This window comes from Arachis stenosperma, chromosome 7 (assembly GCF_014773155.1).
Source record: "Arachis stenosperma cultivar V10309 chromosome 7, arast.V10309.gnm1.PFL2, whole genome shotgun sequence".
NCBI lineage: Eukaryota > Viridiplantae > Streptophyta > Magnoliopsida > Fabales > Fabaceae > Arachis > Arachis stenosperma.
The window spans coordinates 5243806-5269674 of record NC_080383.1 but is presented as its reverse complement, the minus strand read 5'-3'; the positions used below and the strand labels follow the sequence as shown (position 1 = coordinate 5269674).

Sequence of the window (25869 nt, the reverse complement as noted above, 5' to 3'; positions counted from 1 at the left end):
TAGGATCATAATTTATATTTTACAAATTTTACAACACCAGAACAAAAAATAAAAAAATTAATATAAAACAAAAATAGAGTACATCAAAAAATAAAAAAATCATACAGATAAAAAATAATAAAAATTTTATAAAATTAACAACATATATCATATGAACAAAAAAATACAATAAAAAGCAAATAAAATTCATATGAATAAAATCAAATAAAAAAATAAAAAAATTCATACACAACATAAATACAATACAGTAAAGTATAAAAAAAAGAATTCATATAAACAAAAAATAATAAAAATATCATAAAAAAGTCAACAACATTTATCATTTGAATAAAAAAATACAATAAAATAAATAAAAAATTATATGAACAAAGCCAAACAAAAATTAAAAAAAATATTTTATAAAAAATATACATATAAAAAATAATATAATAAATAATAAAAAACTCATAAAAACATAACATAAAAAATCAGAAAACTACATAAATAATATAAAAATATTTATCATATAAATAAAAAATATAATAAAAAATATAAATAAAAAATACAATAAAAAACATAAAATTTAAAATATAAAAATGTGTACTAAAAACAATAAAAATATTAAAATCTTCACTTCTTTTGACTTCTACTTTTGCCCTTCAAATGTTTAGTCTTTTTTATTCATGCAAAATACAACTACCATAGTTATATTAATCATATGCATATTTCATAAGTATGCATTACACTGATTATTGGCCCATGTTAAAAATAACTTCCTACATGGGTATGCTTCAATTGTATTTATTTAGTGGAAAAAAAAAAGTACTAATAACCCACCTCAAGAATGATAATGACCAAAATTCTAAGTTGATTAGAAATTGGAATTGCTTGTTTGAAATTTCATCTTGATGTGATATGTATAATGTACAAATACATCATGTATGCGTTGGATATTTAATATTTCTTTTGCTAAAATGAGATAATTAATAAGTGAGAAAGTGACATGATGATTGAAAAATATTATAATAATTTCAGGGAAGAGAAAGGTTTGTCTATAATTTGAAGGAATCAAGAAAAATTAATGAAAAGAATTCATTCATTTAGGCCAGAATTGTTCAATATTTTCAATATTAATGTCATTTTGACTTAGACCCAAAAATAAAATGTGGGCGCTTAGTACTTTGCCTACTTTTTATTTTATTAATTTAAATAAGTAATTAAGTATCAATGGAACTTAAATGGAATATTATTCTGTCTTTGAAGGCATTTAATAAGGGTTTTATTGTCATAAGGTACGTGGTAGGTAGGATCTTCAATGGATTCAACATTGAAATGCCAACGCATTAAAGAAAGATATTTTATCTAATTATTGAATTATACATGAATTTAGACATGTTAAAAAATTTTAATTAACATTTTACCTTAATTTAGTTGAATAGTCTGTATTTCACTTTAAAAGAATTTTAGTGATTTTTTCCTTCTTTAAAAATAATTAAAACCAAGCATGCCAAGTAGTAGTAAAATACTTTTTGGTCAACTTGAATTTCTTTATAAAAGTTTTTTTTTATTATTTAATTAAATGGTATCATTATCCAGTCAACAATGTTATTAATGTTTCTCTTTCTTTGCTTAAAATAATGAGATTTCACTCTCATGCCACTTTGTCTGTGAAAATAATTAAAAATTATATAAAAATAAAGTTGAAATGCACTTTATTTTGTTTAAGCACATATATGTAATAACTAATAAGGCACTAACTATCAATTGAGAATAGAAAATTCAAAAGCAAGGTTATCATCAACTGAACTTATTGGCTAAAAGAAATCAAACAAAATTGAAGGAATGGGCAAATAAGAAAATTAGTGTAAAGTATATGCTTTTTGCTGCTTTGTTTTGATTTGGAGTTATATAAAAGAATGAGCAGAGAATTAAAAAGTAGTAATAACAATAGAGAAAACAACAAAATAAAAAGGAGGAGATCTGAGGTGCTACTTAGCTTCATGTTTTCTTAATTCTTATTGTTGTTATAATAATAATAATAATAATAATAATAATAATAATAATAATAATATAAAATTATTTTACACGTGCAAAATACGATATTAGTAAAAATAATTATTTTTTATATTAATTGCATGAATAGTTATCTAAGAGATTGGTTGTAATTAAAATATTTTACAATGACAGTGTATTAAAATTAAATTCTAATAATAATAGTAGTAATAGTAGTAGAATGATTTGGAAGGTTGAATAAATTAAAGAAAAAGAGTTTATAATTTCTTTTTTTTTTTTACTTTTTATTTGAATTTATCGTTAAATATCTCTCTTATTAAATAAAAAATATTGCACTCAGTGTTAATTGAATAAATTTTAGTTTTTTATTATTGTATTGTTTATTAATAATTTAGATTTAAAGCTTAAAATATTTTATTTTTTGTTTTTTTATTTTTAATAATAATTTATTTTTTAAAGATTATAATTTTTTTTTTCAAAACGCATTAGTATTTGACTTTTTATTTGTCAATAAATTATTATTATATTTCTAAACAATTCTAGTCAGATGAAATTGAAGAGGAGAGAATTAGAGGAAGATCTCAATAATTTATAATGGAAGCAAAAGTTGGGTGTTAATTATTTATGCTCTTATTGGGATTCACATTTCAACTGTTGCAGCCATAGGAAGAAGAATTGAAAAGTTTCCCTTTTCTTTTCCTTTTTGTTTTGCTTTGTCTGCCATATTATAAATACACCAAAGTTCAAACATCTAGGAACATATACTTTAGGGAAAAAGTACTTAAAAGTAATGTTTTCACTTTTCAAATTTTTATATCTAATTATAGGACAGGCTCTTAATCCTTCCTGCTACAAATTCAGATAATTTATGCTTTGTCTCATTTTTTTTTTCTTTTTCTCAAATTTGATACCATTTGTTTTTGGGCCATATTGTATTATCAATTTGGGCCTATGCCAGTTACCAAAAAAATTTTGGGCCTATGCCAATTAGTTTTAGACAAAGCATCAACATTATGAGTTTAGAAGCTAAATTTTTCTGTCCAAAAAAATTTTTTGGGCCAGAACTTAGCCCAAGTTTCCTGACATTTATTTCTGCCAAATATTTGGCATTATTATTGTTGTTTTCTACTTTTCTTCTGTCACAGCAGTGACCAAGTGCAAACCAAGGAGCATCATGTGAAACTGAAACTACTTCATTTAGCTTTTTATTTTTTTTTATTATTTTATAAAATTGACACAAATATTTCAAAACAAATTATATTTACCCAAAATTGAAAAAAAAAATCAGAAGAAGCTAAAACAAATGTAGCCAAAATGAATTATATGTATTCTATTTTCGTAGAGGGCCAACATTAGATTGCTTTGGATTCTTGTAAGATACTGTTGCATAGTGGCTTTCAATATACAATTTTTATGTTTAATATACTAAGCATATAAAAAAATGGCTTATATAATTTTTTTTTTATTTTGGTTCATCTATTTATTTTTCCAAAATTTAAAATATTTTATTTTGGTTCATGTATTATTTTATCAATCATATTATGTATATATAAAAAATAATCACTAAATTAATTATTTATATAAAATATATATTAAAATATAAAATATACTTTAAAAATAAAATAAATATTATATATTTATACAATATGTGTCCATAGAATATTTTTGTTATTTTATTAATGTTTTTTTTCTTCCTAGAATGGATAATGGTGTAGAATAATTTTGTAGGGAGGGATGAAGACAAAAGAATGGTTTGAGTGGTGAATAGAATTGGTGGTACATTTGCACCACTTGTCTCCCTCTTTTTTATTTTGGGCAATTCTCATAAACCACAAAAGCCTCTTTGATAAACAAACAAAATTGCACCCATGACCCACCACCCTACATCAATTATATAACAATATTATTATTATTATTATTATTATTATTATTATTATTATTATTATTATTATTATACCTTTTATAAATTAAATATATATAATAATAAATATGAAATTAATTAAGATAATAAATATCTAATGTTCGAATAAAATATTCTGGACCCAAAATTTTGAAATAGCAAAAAATTTTATAACTTATATATAATAAATAATATTTTAAAAAAATTAATATTCTAATAATTTTAGTCGTTGATCTCAATATATATTATGATTGAAATCAATGATTAATAATATGAAATACGGGTATTCTAGAATACTTGACAATTTTCATATTTTATATAATAAAATAATAGATTATTATTATTATTATTATTATTATTATTATTATAGACATAGATGCTCCAAACACTCAGGATCCTCTTCAAGGCGTCACACTATCTGTCTCTTCTTTTTGTATTATTGCGTTGGATATTTCCTCTCTCTTTTATTTTCATCGTAAAATGTTTCACCCCAATAAAAAAAGGGTATATAAGCTTTTTATTATTGTAAAATAATTAGCAGTATATGATTTTACTAGAACCAAAATTATAACTCACTAGCTTTACAAGAATCACATACTTATGTAGTGCTATACACGTTTTTATTTTAGTTTGTAGTTTATTTCGTTAATTTTTTTATTGTAACATGGAGCATATATAAGAAGGCTCATATTATTATTTTTACAAGTAGAGTATATTTTTTGTTTTTTAAATTTTTTTATTTATATTAAATTTATTTTTAATGATTAATTATGATCAATTCAAAAATAACTTCACAAGAATAATACTTAACATTAACAAATCAAACATATTTATATCACACATTATTATTAAATTAATCCTAAATTTTTTTAAAATTTAATTGTCAATAATATATCAGATACAAATTAAAAAATTTTAAAATAAAATTAAAACAAAATAATACTTAAAAATATTTTTGGACATATATATTTGGACAGATATATATATATATATATATATATATATATATATATATATATAATATAAGCTCTAAATTCTTTGTATCCCTAACCTTATCTCTTGTTCTGACAACTTTAATTGTTGCTCCAAACATATAAAGGCGAATTCTCCCATGCCTATTAGTTTGTTGCCGAAATTGCCGAAAAATGGGGTCCCAGCAGTTATTAAGTGTGGCTAGTGGCTAAGGTTACATTTTCGAAAGCATAACAAAGAAAAGCGTAACCTAATGGAAAAAAGTAAATTAGAAGAATTAAAAGAAGAAATAATTAATCTATCAAAATTGATAGATCAAAAACTAATGTTTTTAACCAATGTCAACTGTAATGACACTGAATTTCTAAAATCAATACAAAATGATTTTTCTCAAAATCTTAATTTTACTTTAAGTTTTATTGAAGGAATTCAAAAACCCGAAAAAACTTATATTTCACACGGAGTTTCTAAAAAATGTTATCATGGAGATAATTATCCCCATCTTCATCATACTTTTAATCCACAATTAAATTCTATAATAGATATGCTTGAAGAGATATTAGTTTCTATAAAATTTCAGAAAAAGAAAGAAAAAGAAGAGCCTAATATAATAAATAAAATTGAACAGATACTTGATAAATATTTCCAAAAAGGAATTTCTAAGAAAGAAGAAGTCCAAAATAAAATCGATACAACAAATCTAAAGATTAGACCACCTCTAAAATTATGAATATTGGTGAAAAACTAGAAGAAGTTACAATGCTTTTTAAACAATTAAAAATGGCTCAAGAAGACAACTTTTTGGAACAAGGTTTTCAGATTAAAGAAGAACCAGAAATCTCTGAAAGAGAAGAATATGTTTTAGACTATTCAAGTAATGATGAACCAGTACATCCAGTACAAGTAAAGGATGAAGCTGGAACATCTGAGAATAATAATCAAACCCATTTTAAATGGGAAACAGGTTTTGAAAATTATGCCTTTAAAAAAGGATTTATAAGCAAAAATTCGAAATATACTAAAATACCATTAAAATATAATCCTAAAATTCAAGATCTAGAAGGAGAAAAAATGCTTGATCTAGATTGCAAAAAGAACGAAAAAGAAATTTTCGAAGATTGGATGAACTCTTTTCTATTAGAAGCTTACACAAACCCAAAATTAAATGAATTATCTGAAATGGATATCTGGAATTTCATAGGATTCCACACTAAAGGAACTATAAGAAATTATATGTTATCAATAGATAATAAAATAATAGAAGAATTAGCTGAAAAAACAACAGCTTATGATAGAATAGCACACATAATGAGAGTTCTATACAAAGAATTTTTTGGAAAAAATGTCATAAATCATAACACAGAAATTTCTGAAAAAGAGTATTTAGAAGCAAAAAATCATTTGGCCAACATTCAAATATTCGATCTATGCTATATAGAATCCTATATTTGTGAATATAGAATATATTATTATAAATTAAAAGAAGAAGATAAAAAACATTATCTTAACATGTATATCACAAAACTTCCATATCCTGCTAATGAAATTATTATGGGAAGATTTATAAGAGAAATAAATAATAAAACAATTGAAAATAATTTCGGTGGAGCAACATCTGCAATAAGGGAGGAAATAAAAGAACGATGTATGCAAGAAGCTACTCAAAAAAGATTTAATAATATAATTAGAATTTGTTGTCAAGATAACGAAGAAATTCCTCAAAAATATGGGTCTAATAAAAATATTCGGAAATACCATCCTTATAAAAATATCCAAGGAAAAAGAAAATATCATTTTAGAAAAAGAAAATATTATCCAAATTGGAGAAAAAAGAGATATTTTAGGGAAAGAAGTATCAATAAAAAACAAAAGAACTATTGCCCAAATAAAAAAGAAAACTGTAAATGTTGGTATTGTCAAGAAGAAGGACATTATGCAAATGAATGTCCAAAAAAGAAGGATAAAAAAGACCTAACTAAACAACTAGAAGTCGCAAAAACTTGTTTTATGAACCTTTAGAAGAATCTGATGATGAACTAAAATATATTTTTGAATATGTCTCAGAAACAGACTCAGAGACAAACTCAGGAACTGAGTAATAGCGCTACATTTATTACTGTAAAAATTACAGAAAAATTTATTAATGCCTTCATAGACACAGGGGCAACAAAATGTTTTGCAAGTTCAAATATAAAACTTAACTGGAAAAAATTAAAAAATCCACTAAAAATTAGAATAGCCGATAAATCTATACACAAAATTAATTTTAAAGCAGAAATGATTGAAGTCTTCATTCAAAATTACAGATTCATCATTCCAGCTATATATAAATTAGAATCTGGAATAGATTTAATTATAGGAAATAATTTCCTTAAACTTTATCACCCTTTTATCCAAGAATTAACATATATAGTTCTAAAAGCCCCATATGATTCCTCTCTAAATCAAAGGGCAAAATTAATAAAAATCCCAACTACTACTATAAACGAAATTCTAAAATTCAAAATATTTTCTATTCTAGAAGAATGTTATTTGAACCTATATTTTCAGATAAAAACTCCAAAAATGACCTTGAAATTAAAATAGAAGAACTTTTAAATGAAGTTTGTGCTGAAAATCCTTTAGATATTAAAAATACAAACAAAGAATTAATAAGTATTAAGCTAAAAGTTCCTACAAGGGAAATAAATGTTCCAAATAGAATCCCCTATTCAGCTCGAGATAAGGAAGAATTTTCATCCGAATGTAAGGATCTTTTGGATAAAGGAATTATAAGACTAAGTAAAAGCCCTCATGCGGCCTCAGCCTTCTATGTTGAAAACAATAACGAAATTAAAAGAGGAAAACGAAGAATGGTTATTAATTATAAAAAAATGAATGAAGCAACCATAGGAGATGCTCATAAGCTCCCAAGAAAGGATTCCATTCTAGAAAAAATCAAAGGAGCAACTTGGTTTTCATCGCTCGATGCAAAATCAGGATATTGGCAACTTCGTTTAGACGAAGAAACAAAGAAATTAACTGCCTTTACTTGTCCAACAAAAGAATCAACAGGAGTTTTACTCTACGAATGGAATGTCCTACCATTTGGACTAAAACAAGCTCCAGGTATTTATCAGAGATTTATGGAAGAAAATTTAAAAGATTTAAATGATTTTGTTCTAGTTTACATTGATGATATACTAATCTTTACAAAACAAGATAAAGAAGATCATCTTCAAAAATTACTAATTGTCTTAGAAAGATGTAAGGAAAAAGGTTTAGTCCTCAGTAAAAAGAAAGCTAAGATAGCAAAACAAGAAATAGAATTTCTTGGATTAATTCTATCTACTGAAGGGAAGTTAAAACTTCAACCAAATGTATTAGAAAAAGTAGATTTATTTCCTGATAAAATGGAAGATAGAAAACAATTACAAAGATTTTTAGGATGCATAAATTATATTTCTGATCAAGGATTTTTAAAGAATATAACAGATTATACTAAAAACTTATTTTCAAAAATAAGTATAAAAAAGAGTTGGAAATGGGAAGAAAAGGATAGCCTGCAGATTCAAAAAATTAAAGAACTTTGTAAAAATCTTCCAGAACTTTATATTCCAGAAGAAGATGACTATTTAATAGTAGAAACAGATGCTTCAGACAAGACCTGGTCAGGCTGTCTAAAAGCTAAAAAAGCTGAAAAAAGCTTGAACAAAGAAAAAGAATCACTAGATTCTAAACATTCCTCAAAGGAATTACTATGCAGATATATTTCTGGAACGTTTACACCAACAGAACAGAGGTATACTACCCATGAAAAAGAAACTCTAGCAGCAATAAAAACTATTAAGAAATGGAGGATTGATCTACTTCCAAAGGAATTTACATTACGAACAGACTCAAGTTATTTAACAGGTTTTATTAGATATAATTTACAATCTGATTATAATCAGGGTCGTCTGGTAAGATGGCAAATGTTTTTATTACAATATCCGATAAAAATCGAGTACATTAAGGGAAATAAAAATATTATTGCAGATACATTGACAAGAGAATGGAGTTCATTGTCAACACAATGAATCAAGAAATCCAGAAACTTGAACAAGAGCTTGAAAGATGCAATCACTGTCAGCAGCTCAGAGCTCAAATTCAATCCATCAAGAAGGCCATGGAAGCCATGAAAATAACCTAGCAGGCAACACTACCTGCTCCAATACCAATGCTAGCAACACCATCAGAGTTCAGCCAGCTAAGCGTGGTGGACCAGCCACAAAAATCAAAACCAATTTTTTCTGAAAAAATCCTTGAAAATAAAACTCTGGCAGAAATAATTAAAAAATCAACTCAGGACAAAAAATATTATGTCATTTATAATGGCCCAATGAAAGGAGTTTATGATGATTGGGCAAAAGCAGCCCCATTCACTCATCAGCCCAAAACTATTCACAAAGGAGGATTCTTGACAATAGAAGAAGCAAAAGAGTCCCTCAGAGAATATGAAGTGCTCCACCCAGAGCAAATTCTAAGAAGAGCTGACAAAGCTCCAGTCCAAATCCAAAGAACAGCCCAAGCCCAAAGGACTGGATTAATGAAAAATATTCCTACAAAGGCTGAAATAAATGACAAGAAAAGGGTCTGCAGATCAAACTGTAGAGAAACCTTAAATCTGGTCCTAAACTGGACTCTAGACAAAAGAGCAACATTGGGATATTATCCCATTAACAAAGAACAGCTAACAAAGCTGGTAATCTTCCCAGAGGCTTCACCCTCTGATACATATCAGTTTTTCCAATACGGATTAATTGATACGATCCTAATTTTTGATAATTTAAATATCATTAAAGAATTTCCTGCAGGTTTTATAGATGCAGTGAAAAAATTTAAAAATATGATTGATGCAAGAGAACCAAGGGATATATCCTTAAAATTTACAAGTAGTCAGCCAATCTTCAATGAAGAAGGAGAATGTCTAATCCCAGCATTTCAAGTAGTTTTCATGTCAGTCTTCCCTGGAGACTTTCAACCAATAGAACAAGTTCAAGATCTATCAATTTATAGCAACGAAGGAAGATTGGCCAGCACATTGGCAAGAGTTTTCGAAAGAGCCCAAAAAATAAACAAAGAATCCAGAACAAGAATAAACTACAAAAGCAGAAACACTCTAATTGTTTCCAGTAAGAAAAACCAAATTGAATCAAGAGAGATGAGACTCCTAGTGGATTTTGAATCAGCATTTTACAACCTTTCTGGATTACTGGAAAAGCTTCCTGACGGAATAAGGAGGAATCTATGCCATTTACTAAAAGACAAAGAAGACCATAGGTGCCAGCTGTGCACCTCAGAAATGTCTGAAGAAAGCAACAATGCTGAAGACCCCACCCACGTGGAAAAAGAAGTGGATGAGACATCTGAGTCATCCATCAACATTATTGTTGAATGATGTAAGAGCTTACGTCACAAGGCACCAATAATGTAGTTGGTGCGAACTTAGTGCTCAGTGACGCATGCAATGACGTCACAAGAAGGGTAAGGATGGGATTTGTCCATCAGACCCAACCATTATAAATAGAGTGCTAAGTCAATTGAAAGGGAATCAGAAATCAGAAAGCAGGAAGCTTAGAGTACTCACAGGCCAGGAGGGCAAAGAGGAAGTAGCTGAGGCGATTCTGGAGTCTGATCCATTAGAAAAATAATTCTAAGAAATTCCCCTCTGGAATTAATTTGTAAAATCTCCCCTCTGGAGAACAAAACACATATTGTAAAATAGCAATAAATAAAGAAGTTTATTCTCCAGAAAGGTACATCTTTATCCCAGTCTTTTTAAGTTATGAATTATTTAGAAGATATAGAAATAACTGAAGAATCTGATTACTATAAGCTAACTGCTTTACTTGATAATGAAAAACAAGCTATTTTAAAAACGGAATTAGATCTTAAACCTAACGATAATTTTAATAAACAAAATCCTCTAAAAGAAATCTTTAATAGAAAAAATATAATATATTATGGAAAAATTCAGATTGAAACTCCAATAAAAATACAATCCGCAAATGGAGAACTTGAAATAGCTCTGATAAATGAACAAGATGTAAATAAACAAATTGGAAAAATTAAAGATCAACAAAAAAGATCTAAAATTGGATGGATTCATATTAGTACCATTCAAGTTTTAGTTAAATCCACATACATGAGAGGAATTAATTCTCCAATAAGTCTGGCAATCTGTGATAAAAGAATCACTAATCCTAGAGATCAAATAATTGGAATAATCCATGGTAACTTGGCAAATGTAAATGTTAAATTCAATGCTCATATTGGATACGCTATTCCTCTATCAACCGAAAATCTCGGCAGATCCTTAAGTTTGGCTTATAAATTCCATAAGATAGATTTAATGGAACAAAATGATGAACCTTTTTCTATCACATATGCAATTAATTATGCGCTGACAAATAGTCATCATAGTATAGACTTCAAAGATAAAGAAAGAATTTATGTTGATGAATTATTTCAAAAGTTTGTAAAAACAGAAATTCCAAGAAATAAAGCTATCGAAAGCCCAGTTTTGTTATTAAAACAACCATCAAGAAATTCATTTTCATCATCTAGTTTTAGAATAAGAGAATCTAAAATTAACAGCCCTCTAAGTATATCTCATTTAAAAATTGAAGAAAAAGATTCTGAAATAAAAGAATTAACAAAAAGAATTGAAAAGTTAAATGAAACTTTAAATAATAAATTATGACGATAAATAAAGAAGAAATATACGTGTCTTATCAAGATAAGAAACAAGAACTCTTTGAAAGAGAAAATCATTTGAAATATTTAAGGTTTTCTGAAATAAACCAAAGAGCTTTCAAAACTTTAATATTATCTTATGACAATCTAAAAAAAGAAGTCGAAGAATTAGAAAAAATAATAGAATCTTTAGAAAATAACAATGAAGCTATGGCAGAAGATGCAGAAATTCTAATATGAAAGATTTTCAAAAAAAAAGTCTTATTTCTTTAAAAACAATTAAAAGGAATATGAAAACAAGAATAATGGCTATATCTATAAAAATAAGAAATTTGACAACTGAATCTTCAGATTTAGAAACAGAAATCAAGAAGGTAAATAAAAAAATATTTAGAACAAGAAAATTAATACAACGTTTTAAAACTAAAAAATCAGTCAAAAATTTAAAAGAAAATATTAAGAATAAACAAATTTATCGTGCTCGAAGATTGCATTATCTTCACATACAAAATATAATTGCATTACAAGCTTTTGAATCAAGAATACATGTTCAAAATATTCAAGTAATACAACCTCTACAGGTTGAACCCCTAGAACAAGTACAAATTGAATCTGAACAAGAATTACAAGTATAAAATGCCTGGTTTAGCAAATCAAACGATACAAGAATTAAAAAATGATTTAGATTTTCAGAAAAGTCAAAAAAGATATTATGAAGTAAGATTACAGAATAGTAACATTTACACAAGAAATAGAGAAGAAGTGGAACAATTCTGTAAAAATTGTATAGAAAGCATATCAAGAGAAATAGAAAATTTGTTAAAAGAAATAGAAAATTTTAATAATGCAAACCCAACACAAGAAAAATATTTCAAAAACCTGCATTGAAAAAAAATTGGTATCAGAGCCAAGTTAACGTATTAGGGTAACACTTTCTCTTTAAGCAACACTTTATTTCCAGATATGATTACCCTTTGCCACGTATTTTCGACAACATTTCGGCAAAAAGTTTTAGGCACCCAAGAACGCACCACATATAAAATCCTACAAAAGAGTATCAAGAGCACACATCTTGCACATGATATGCATTGTATTTATCAAACATATGTCACAGTAATATATATCTCTTCTTTTTATGAATTTAATTTCAATATATATTGATTAATTATAATTTGTAGTTCATGTAAGATGTTATTAGGAATGACAATGCAAATCCGTGAACTACTGGATATTTGTGGCATTATCCAAACATGGGGATGAAGAGAAAAATTATCCATAAAAATGGAGATGAAGACAAAAATAAAGATAATTTTGACTGTTTGGTAAAAGGAGATGTATCTCTTATTCATGCTATTTATATTGCCATCTCTCAATATAATTTTTTTTGGCCATATAATTTTAGTCACAACATATAAGTTTTAAACCTAGTTAGTCATTACCATAAATCTTATTAGTTTGGTCCAACTCAATTAAAATCTTATTTAAAAAATTATCCAACGTAACTCCATTCTCGAAAATAATTTTTAATATTAGATACTTTAGTCTCTTAAATTTTTAAATATATAAAATAATTTTTAATATTTATATTAGTTAGATAATATAATTTTTTTAATTTAATTTATTTAATCAAAATAACTGTTTTAGAAATTTTTTAAAATTTTTTAAGACTGTTTTAATATTTTTAAACTATTTGAAAATTATTTTGTACTTTACTCTTCGAATCAAATTAGATGAAGACTATATTCTCTAACGCAAATAAATTTAGAGACTATTTTGTATATTTAAAAATTTGAAAGATCGATTTGAATAAATATTAAAAAAAATTATGTTTTTTTTACAGACATTGAGTGGATTAACTACTACATGAGTCATTAATATTTATATATAAATATGTGTTATTTAATATATTCTTAATATATATCTTGTATTTTAACATATTTAATTATATTCTATGTAAAATACTAATTTAATAATTGATGATATTTTGTGTATATCTAGTATAAAACTACTTATTCTAAAATTTAAATTATCGAGTAAAATATACAAAATTTTAATATCATGATATCGTTTATGCAGAAACTATTAAATAAAAATACATAAATATTTATATATTTTACACATACTCATCTATTATCCAATTTAACTCCACCCATAATAAGCTGATTTTCAATAGACCAAAAAACTAGACCATACCACAAGTCCACAACATTAACTCAACCCTTTCCTTTTCCTTTTTTTTTTTTTTTTTTAATTTTCCTTCCTACTTTGTATTGTTATGATTTTTTTTTTTTTTTGTATTGTTTAAGTTTTTGGTTAGGTTGCCTAATCTTGTAATTAGAATTTAGAAAGCATCATGGCTGAGCAAAGACCCAGGGCAATAAAATTGTCAACGTGACTAACCAAAAACAAAATTATGGCAATTAACATGTGGCTCATATTTCACCACGTTTTTCCTTTTCCAATTTATTGGGTCTCAACTTCATTCTCTTCCCACATGTAACCACGCGCCGCGCGTGACGCAATTTTCATTTTTTTTTAAATTAATTTACACATATGAATAATATATTTAAGTTAATAATATACATACATTATAGTTGATCTTTTAGAAATGTTTATACTAATTTTGACTCATATTGCACTAAAGCATGTTTATCTGTTTTTATATCTATCGTAATATTATATATCTTCTGATGGATTTTGTATTTAATTTAAGAGTGAAAAAATATATTGATTTAATATATGAGATAGAATAAAGATAAAAAGAATTTAGAGAAAATATTATAGTTTAAATAAGTTTGATTAGGAAATTGAGATCTTTAATTTGTACCTATTAACAAAAAAGACTGATAACGTTGATAATTTTGACAAAATAAAATTGTTATTTTCATTATTAAGATATGATTAATTTTTCTTTTACCAAATATTTAGGTATTTTTTACATATGCCACTTATTTCATCAAAAACAAACCATACTCTTTTTATATACTACAAATAATACACCTTTTATTTTATTTTTTTGCAAAAACATTTAATAAATTTCTAATACCATAAGAAATAAAAATATTAATATTTATTAGTAAGAATATAAAATATTAATAAAGAAAAGAAAAGCAAAATACCTCGACCCCATAAGTCATACCGCAAAGTCTTCTTCATTTGAAAAAGTGATGTGCATATAATATCCAAATAATATCAATTAATAGATATTTATAATTTTTTATATTATTTTTAATTTGATAAATTAAAGACTATTTCGTCATAAATATGAATTTTATTTAAGAGTAATTAATTATTATATATATAAAATAAATTTTAAATATTGATATTTATTTAAATAGAAGAGTGAATTAATAATAATTGGACTAATAATAGTTAGCAATTTAAATTTGGCATGTGACAAAATGACAAATTTTTTTTTTTTCCGGGGCATAAGCTAGTGGTTGAGAAAACGAATCAATGAAACAATATATTTCACAATAATGATAATACCAACCAAAATTGTGCTACTCAAATAGAAGAGGATCTATCATTCTAGAACTAGCTACTAACCTATCTAGCTACCACCCTATTGTATGTCCCTAAAAAATTAGGCACATGTTATTAAGAATTATTAATCCTTATAAGGGATCATTTTTTGTGAACGTACAATAATAATAATTGAAATTGTATATATTTAATGGTTAAGAATTTCTCTAATATTTTTTCCCCATAATGCGTATTTAATATTGAAAATGCGTAAGATTATGTACCATATTTAAAATGAATTTACCATAAAAGTATGGTTTTTTTTAATCTTTAAATTTTTTAAGAATTGTTGAATAGAAATTGAAGTCAGTGTCTATTAAATGATTTATATTTTTAGTGTTTTTTTTTTTAAAAAGCGTTATGTATTTTTAATGTAGGAATAATAATTTAAAACTATATTATTGACTATTGTTTTATAATTTCTATCTTCTAGGCTATTGATATTGTTATTAAATCAGAATGTTATTCGTATGTTTATTTTTGAGTAAATGTCTTTGAAAATGCACACGTGAAATTAATTTTCTCACTTTAGAATCTTTAAAATTGCGAAATTCGATTATTTTGACTTTAAACACATTTTTCATAAAATTTTATAGCGTAAAGTATTGTTTTTGTCTTCAACGTTTAGGGTAAGTTCTAAAATTGTCCCTAACATTTCAATCGTCCTATTTAAGTCTTAACGTTTTAAAACTGACTCAATGTTGTCCTACTGTTAGAAATCTGTTAACAGAATTGACGACAGGACAAAATTGAGACGATTTTAAAACATTAAGGACTTAAATAGGACGAAAACGTTTGGGACAAAAATGATACATAGAAATACATTTTAATTTTATCCTTTAAGAATATCAATTTTTTACTATATATAGTATTCAATTATTTTTTAATCACATCTAAGTAAAATAAACTTAATCATATTACTTTCATTTTAAATAAATTAATTTTTTTTATAATTTTACTCTTAAAAATTTTTAGTTATCATGAAATGTTTGTAGAATGACTAGTATATAAACTTACAGAAAAGAAAAAATATATATATATACAATAAAATATAAATTATTATACCTTTTGTCTCTAATATATCAAAATTCTTTAAAATTATAAAAAAATAAATTTATTTAAAATGAAAGTAATGTGATTAAGTGTAATTTATTTAGATGTAATTAAAAAATAAATTGAATACTATGTACAGTAAAAAATTAATATTATTGAAAAATAAAGTTAAATTAAAATTTATTTTTATGTATCATTTTTGTTCCTAACGTTTTCGTCCTATTTAAATCCCTAACTTTTCAAAATCATCTCAATTTTGTTCCGCCGTCAATTTTGTTAACGGATCCCTAACGATAGGACAACATTGAGTCAATTTTAAAATGTTAGGGACTTAAATAGGACGATTAAAATGTTAGGGATAGCTTTGAGACTTACCCCAAACGTTAGGGACAAAAACGATACTTTACTCAACTTTAGATATTAATATAATCTGCTACTTATTATTTTACTAGTTTTTTATTTTAGAGAATTCAAATTCCATTAGAGCAAATTTTTTTATAGTAAAGACTCAGAAAAAGATGTTTTAAACATCTTTAAATAAAAATTATTCAATAGATTATCATGTATTAAATTTGGTTAATTCTATCGTACCTTTGTAAAGTAACATGTAATTTATCTTGTATGATGTGTCACTTTTTGATTAGTTATTAGGTTAATCATAGTTAGAATATTTTATAATTAAATTAATTTTAAAATGGGTAATTATGTAAATTTTTTAAAGTATTAAAATTTGAATTGAAACATAACTGCTAATGAATTATAACTCAAATGGCATAGTTTTTCATACTCATTTTCGCCGACGAATGGCCAGGGATGACAGCAGCGACAAACGAGAATGCGACGACGAGAAACACATTAGAACAAGGAGAAGAGAGGATAATTTACATGTTATTTTAGGAATGGTCGGATAGAATTCACCATTAAAGTTTTGACATGTAACATTTATTAAAAGTGTCACTATATTCTTGAAATTGTTAATTTGATTTTGATATCAAATTTTTTAACTTGTCTAAAATTTTAATTTAAAAAAATGTTATTAGATGATTGTTTTATTTTTATTATTTTGTATAAATTTTATAATATTATTTATCATTATTATTACTATACTTTTTCTCATTTTGTGAATTTAATACTTTTTTACAAGCTGAGTTTTTATTTATGATTTTATAATTTTTTTTAGTTTTTTAAGATCAATATTTTAATATATTAACTCGTATTACTAATTATTTCATTTTTAGTCTAGCAATTATTATTTATTTTTAAATTTTTGAATAAAACTTATCGTGAAATTGAGATTTAAAAAAATTATTTTAAAATTTAAGAAATTCAGTGTTGTTTGAATTAATAATAGCTATAATCATTAATATAATTAATTCTTCTTTTAGATCTTTAATTTTATTTATAACTTATATTTCTTTATTATTAATCTATAATTTGTAGATTATATTTTTTAACCATGGCAAAATAAAAAACTTTAGAAAAATTAATATAACAAAATAATTAAATTTGTCATGAATAACTAATTTTATTTTAATAGTTTAATAAAAAATTTATAAGATATTACATATATATCTTTATACACAATAATTCATTAGTGGTAAAATTTTAATATAATATAAAATATTTTTATATATTTAAATACATCACGACTAAGTTAATAACTAATTTTTAATATGTAATAATAATAATAATAATAATAATAATAATAATAATAATAATAATATAATAAATAATAATAATTTATTATTATTATTATTATTATTATTATTATTATTATTATTATTATTATTATTATTAATGTCAAAAACAGACGAACATAGCGAAATTAAGGAAGCATTATATATATATAACATTTATTAGTCAAAATTATCACACAAAAGCTATTTAACTTTGAGTGGTCAAAACTATAAAAGAAAGAGTTCTTTCAGAAGCATATTAATGAATGATTATTTTACATAAAACTAATATTTTTAAAATATTAAACAATTTAACATATTTAGTTAAATTAATTAATTTAATACACATACATTAGTATTTAAATTATCATTTTAAATTATAAAAGTTTGTTAGAATTTATTTTTTAGAAAAGATAGAGATAGTCTGAGAGATTTGGGAAGACAATTATTTACTTAAATAAGCATAAACTGTTTTTTTTTATCGTGTAAAGAGGTCGGATATACAGTAGAAATCACCTTCTTAAATAGGCCTTTCATTTTTATTGGATCTAACTTTTGTATTTTTTGTCAAAATATAAACATTTCTATACAAATATTTTTATATAAAAATAATATTATAAATTATTAAATAATTTAATTAAATATATTCAATTAAATATATCGAATTATCTTATTTTTATAATATTATATTAATATAAAATATTTTTATAGAAATAACCACTATTTAAAATTTTAGGCCAGACGACAAGCCTTTTATCATAGTTATTAAATCCGGCTCGATCTGACCGGTTCGACCGAAAATTCGATCACCCAATTATCTAATCAAGTCGAACTACTCGTTGAACTGTCCATACAATAGATCCGGTCAAATCTGGTTTGACCTGATGAGTTTTATATAAACCCAATGACTCGGCTAGTTAATCCAACTCGGTCCGGGTCATGTTTTTTAATTTTTTTTTTATTTTTTCTTCCCTAAAACGGCATCGTTTCAGACCCATCCACCCCCTTCTTTGAATGAACCCTAACTCCATCGCATAGTGGAACCACAACCACCCCTTCCCAAACCTTCGTCTCTTTATCTCTACTCTCTCAAGTCCGGCGTCTCAACAGCGGGCAGCCCCTCACCCTCACCTCGTCACTCTCTCGAGCTCGGCACCAACATCCCCTCACCCTCACCTCATCTCTCCCCTCGTCGTCAGTTCGTCATTCCCTCAGTGTGTCAGTTCGTCACTCTCAGTCTCTGAGTCTCTCACCTCGTTGCTCTCTCGGTCTCTCACCGTGAGTCTGTGACCCTGTGTTCGCTTCGTCGAAATTAGTGAAGCAGTATCTGCTCCCTCAGGTGGTGGTGGTGGTCGTCTTCTATACCAGACGAGCTCTAATTTTTGACCTTATTCTTTCTCTAGTTCAATGTTATTTCGGTGAATCTGGTGGTTGTTGCTGTTTTATTTAGTTTTTTGAGTTGTTGCTGTTATTTCTCTGGTTTGATGCTAATTTTGGTGAACCTGAGCAAATTTTAGAGTTGTTGTTGTTCTTTATGTTTGTTGAATGTTGGTTTTTTAGAGCTGTTGTTGCTGTTTTTTCTATGATTCGATGTTAATTTTGGTGAACCTAAGCAAATTTTAGAATTGTTGTTGTTCTTTCTATTTGTTGAATGTTAGTTTTTTAGAGTTGTTGTTGCTGTTCTTTCGCTGATTCGATGTTAATTTTGGTGAACTTGAGCAAATTTTAGAGTTGTTCTTGTTCTTTCTTTGTTGAATGTTGGTTTTTTAGAGTTGTTGCTGTTCTTTCTGTTCTTTCTCTGGTTTGATATAAATTTTAGTTAGGATTATTATTGAATCTGACAGTTGCTGCTGTTGTTTGGTTTTCTTAGAGTTGTTGTTGAACCTGAGAAAATTTTAATGAACTTCGATTGAATAGTTAAATTTGTTATTGATTATCATTAGTGAACTTTGGTAGTTGTTGATTATCATTAGTTGTTACTGTGTTGCTATGTTTCTTTTGCTTAAATGGAAAGGCTTTCCAACTAGCCATTGTACCTGAGATTGCGAGAAGTCCTTCGTCTTCTTTGGAGCTTGTTCTTGGTCCCAGGGGTAAGTTCTACTGGTTTGCCGTAGAAGCTCTTGTTTTTCTTTCTGGAGTTGGTTGGTGGCATGGACACCTAGCCCTTTCTTATTTTTAGTATTTGTGACAATCATAGAGTTTATAATAATAGACGGAAGACTGATCCTGCTTGGGGCCATTGTAAACAAATTGTGGATTTACCGATTGTGTTATCTTTCACTTGTCTTTGTTGATTTAAATTAAAAAAATATTTTGTACTAGAGACTAATATATTATCTTTTTTTAGATAATTAATTATGTTTAAAAATTGATATTGAATTATTAACGTTTGTAAAGATTTATATTTTAATTTTATTCATATAATTTTAATTTTTTTAGTTATGATCAAGTTGATCGGATAAATCAATGATCCACCAATTAAACCAATAACCTAGTAATTCGGTCATATAACTGATTTGATTATCGGTTCGGTTCTGATAATTCTTTTATGGTAGCGTGTTTGTAGATAAATTTTTCATTTTTTAAAAGATATTTTTGCACTTGATAAACAGTTTGTTAAAAAGACAATTGAAATCAATCAAATACAAAATTTGCACACCTAAATTCGCATCTAATATTTTATTTATTGTTAATATTTCTTATTAATTAAGGAATATTTTTCTTTTTATTAATTAATTAAATTTTAATTATCTATTATTATATTTTGTATCAATAAAATAAATTTAAAACAATAGCTTGTTGAATTAGGTTAGTTATTTTTTTAAGATTATAAAAAATAAAAAAAATATTATGTGTACATAATAAAATTAATCATCATATATTTATATATAGATACATATATTATTTAATTTATTTTTAATATATATTTTATATTTTATATATATGGCTGATTTAACAATTTATTTTTTATACACAGTTAAAAAAAACTCAAAACTTATAAATTTATATAAAACCTCAAAACTTATAAATTTATATAAAAACTCAAAACTTGTAAATATATTTAGAAAAAGTATAGGTAGACAATAAAAATATTAAACAATGTGAACAATAAATATATCAGATGTTCAATTTACTAAGTGTGCAGATAGTTATCCTAATATTAAGATTTAGGTAGATAATTTAGGGGTGTAATATGTTTTACTTTATTGGGCCAATTTTAAAACTCATTATTCACAAAAATTATTGTCTACCTAACAAAATCTATTTATTTATTATCTCTGGCATATCATTTGTAAAAAAATAATGACAAAAATTAATATTACAACAATCAATATTATAATAAGTTATTAAACAAGCTTAATATAAAACTCACTAAAAATAAGTTTTTATTGAATTTAAAATTTGAATATTTTTTTATTAAATTTTAAATATTTATTTTTATATTAAATATTGGCTAAATAATATTCACTTCCAATACTTTTTCTTTCTAAAAACAATTGCATTTTTGTATATTTTAAAATACATTGGTATTCCTTTAATATTTATGTCGAATAATTTAGGTGAAGACTTACATGTAATTGTCTTTATATAAAATTAATAGTTAAAAAATATTCAATAATTTAAAAAATCTGACTAAATTATTATCTAATAATTTTTAATTATCAATTTTACGTACGTATAAAGAATGAATTACCATTTGTATCCATAAAAAATACCAACGTTGACAAATATACCTATATAAAAATAAAACAACAAATATACTAAGATAACTTTTCGTAATGGACTAATTACGTAACCAACGTCTGGGTGCTTTTAGCACATAGAAACCATGTTCTATAGTAATAATTGCCATTTTATTCTTATACTGATATATATTTATCAGTATCTGTATCTTTTATAGGTATAAATAATAATTTATTTAGAAATAACTAAATGTAAGTTTTTAATGTTAATTTATATTATTTTTCTATTTTTTTTTAATTTCAGTCGAGAGAAAGCGCGTGAATATAATTTACAAGAAACATAACACAGAATCTCACTTTACACATTTCTCTCTCTCTCTCTCCCTCTCTCTCTCTAACTGCCGCCATGTCCCGTCGTCACCGGCGCCAACCCTCTCAGTCTCTCCCGGCGGATTTCAATGCCGCCGCCGATGACCTCTCCAAGCCATTTGACTACTTCACCGCTCAACAGCAAGAATCTACATCATCAGCAACAAGATCATCAGCCACCTCCACCACCACCACCACTACCAGCGCCGCCACTGGCACCTCCAACAGAACCACCACAGAGAAGCCTCCTCCTCCGCCGCCAAAATCCTCCTGAATCATCGCACCACTGCATCTCATCTATGCTTGCTACTACCTTCTCTTGCATTTTATTATAATAATATCAATATAATAATAATAATGTCTATTTCTGTTTTATTGTGTTCTCTCTTTTTTAATTTTAGTTTCAGTTTCTTTTTTTTTTCTCTAAATAAGAGTGAGATAAAAGCATAGATAGAGAAGCTCTTGATCCCTTCAATATTGTTCTCATCTTTCATCAATGTACCAATACCTTATACCTTTTTCTTATATCTTATCATTTTTATTTTTATTTTTAAATATCAGTGTTCTAGTAGTCTTAGTCATTTATTTTAATTATATTTATTTTATAATTAAAATTAATAATTAAAATCAACAAAAAGTATTCATTATTGACTACTTGAACAATTTTGATTATATATGATTTGAAAATTGAAATTTTGAATTAGGTCAATGGAGATGAGCCAACAACACATTTTGAAGAGTTCTCATTTTTTTTTTTTTCTAAGAAAGAAGTTTTTATTTTTCCAAAAGTAATTAATTTATTTTGTATGTGATGAAGGTAAGAATATATATATTTATTCTAAGCTTTGTTGCAAAATCTATTATTACACTTCCCAGCTACTAATTTTGATTAGTTACGTTCTTAATTAAGAAATTTAACAAACATTTGTCGTTAATCGTCACATGGATTGAGATTTGATTATCACAGGATGGCGAATGACGATTCAAATCTCAATTGAGACAATATATGCTACAATTTTTTTATAAATCAATAATCATGAGGTGTGTTTTGAATTATGTATTGGTTTTTCAGTTAGTTAAGTTTTGGAAAATCAGTGGGGGAAATCACCCACTGATTCAAAGTGCTATGAATAATAATAATAATAATAATAATAATAATAATAATAATAATAATAATAATAATAATAATAATAATAATAATATGTCACGGGATGGTCTTAATTTTTTTTTTCTTGAAGTAGCTACAAGTGCTGTAACATTTATCCTTCTGATCTTATGTCTTTTTGGGAACATTTTCTGCTCTGTTTAACAATTATAAGAACGCTAGGCGCCAGAAGAAAAAGTGTTTTGTAAAGTTATCTCCAAAGTACAATATTATTACTTCCATTCTAAATTATCTTCTGCTTTAAAAAATTTAGTAAATCAAAATTCAATGTATCTATAGTACTTGTCAATTTTCAAACAAGTTTTGGTATTTCAAAACTCAATGTATGTATATGAAGAATTTAATATTGAAATATTATAAATTTTAAAAGATTTATGCGATTGTTCAATTAAATTTATGTATTTAAAAGATTTTTTGATATATTAGTTATTTTTAATGTTGCAACAATACACAATTGAAAATCTATAAAGGTATAATTAAAATTATCCGAAATTTTATTCTAATAACAAAAGAGCTCCTAAGTATATAAATAAATTTTTGAATGATTTTAAAATGTGATAAAAATAATTAATAAATTTTAAATTTTTTAAAGATAGAAAAATCTTATTTTTATAATAATACTTGTAAAAAATTGTATCAAAAATTGATTCATAAAGTCTCTTTTTAAAAAATATATTTAATATATAGTTATTTATGTTGTATTTTAAAATTTTTCTAGGCCTTATTTGTTGTTTTTATATTTTAAAATTATTTTTGTTAACGAAATAAACATTTAGGTATATTTTAGTAATTTATCCTATAAAATTATAATCATGTTACATGTACATAAAAAATCAACCATCAAAATAATAATAAAATAAATTTTTTATTAAAATATAAAATATATATTAAAAATAAATTAAATAATATATATTTATAAAAAATATATAATAATTATTTTAATTTAGTTGTTTATTTTTTATATATACATAATATGTTTTATATAATTTATTTTATATTATCAGTATATAAAAATTAAATTTATATATAAATATTATATAAATTATATTGAAATACATTGAATATGGCTATTTATATTGAACTTTAAATACATGCTTCTTTTTAATACAATTAAGATTTAAGAGGTTGTTTTGTATACTAACGCTGGTCAAACACCAGGCCAATTTTGACTAAATTAAAACATAATAATAAATTTAGGTCCAATTTAAAGAAATAATTTAATTAAATTCTTTTTAAAAAAATAGTTTAAATAATTAATATTTATATTAAAAATAGTTTATAAATAAGTTATTTTGTGTTTAGTTTTTTAATTCTAAAAATATTTATTTTAAGAGAAATGTAATAAAAAAAACTTATTATGAAAGTTATTTTTTTCTAATTTTTTCATAAACAATTAAATAGTTTTTTAAAAAGTTACAATTTAATTTTAAAATTTGTATTAAATGTTAATACTATTATTTTTCATAAGTCAAAAACAAAAAAAAAAAGTCGTTTTTGAAACTTCCAAATAGATCCTTAAAAGCTTTTAAAAATTTTGTTTTAAAAAGTACACTATAAATATATTTAAAAAAAATTAAACTTTGTATTTTTTCCTACAAATTTCTTTTTTAATTGGTAACACATATTACCTAAATCCAAACATATAAAACATGTCTTCAACCTCAATTTGGTTTGTTAAAAATACTTAGGGAGTGTGTTTTACTGCATTGGCATCAACCAAAACGCTATATAATAAGTTGGTAAATTAAATTTGCGTCCAAGAACACAAATTCAATATTGTTATCTCTGTCAACAAAAATTGAAATGAATGGGGGTTACTCAATTTTCACATATACGTTACATCATTAATTCCCATTGACATTTTGAAAACATGAACTGAAATTCTAGGTTCATGGAACTTGAGCCATTGTAACGTACTATAGTAGTATATAATATCCATGGATTCTAGATGGAGTTTATTCTTCAATTATTATTATTATTATTATTATTATTATTATTATTATTATTATTATTATTTAAGTTTAACTTTAATCAATTTAAGATGGTTTACTAGTTAGTTTATTAATTTACTTAAACAAGTATGGATAATTCATTGACGGGTAGTGTTAGGGAACCAATGGTCTAAGCGTACAATGTGTATTTTGGTCCATGAATAAAATGAATATCACCCATACTATCCAGAATAACCATCCGGATACCAGGGATAATAAACATCTCATGTTATAAAATCACTCATCCCAAAAACTTAAGTTGATTTTGGAGTTCACCAAGGATCGAATCCTTGACCTTTCCGATCTAGAACTCTAATACCATGTCATGAACCCACTCATCCCAAAAGCGTAATCTAACATGACAATGTAACACTAATAATCATATCTCTAATACTTTCTAAACCTCCATTATACATATTGTACGTTTAGGCATTGACTCCCTATACTTTCTCTTCGTTGACCAACCACAAACCTTTAAATAAAATTTCAATCCATAACTAATTAGCCTTTCATCTATTTTTATCGGGTTGAAAAATACCGTAAAAATCTAAAAGTCTAACCACATGAGGATATACAGAGAGGCCTACTCCTATTTACTAATTTGATTTCAATATATCTTTATGATTTGAAAATCTTAAATTGTTGTTAATGTCTAATATTAAGATGAGACTAATTATTTTTTAATTTAATAACAGTAATTAATTATATGTATAGTGAGGGGTAATTGATTTTTTTTTGTAAATAAACTATATAATTTTTTATTTTACACTATTTATATATCAAACCAAATACACTTAATTGTTTTTATTGATAATTTCATTTTTTG

The 25869-nt window shown here is 25.1% G+C and overlaps 1 protein-coding gene across 1 annotated transcript; it reads left to right on the top strand.

Annotated features, from left to right (window-relative positions):
* Positions 1–9224: 9224 nt before the first annotated feature.
* On the top strand, positions 9225–10283 carry LOC130939262 (uncharacterized). Its single transcript, XM_057867380.1, has one exon. It carries the CDS (start codon positions 9225–9227, stop codon positions 10281–10283), a length of 1059 nt encoding a protein of 352 aa, XP_057723363.1.
* The last annotated feature ends 15586 nt before the right edge of the window (positions 10284–25869 follow it).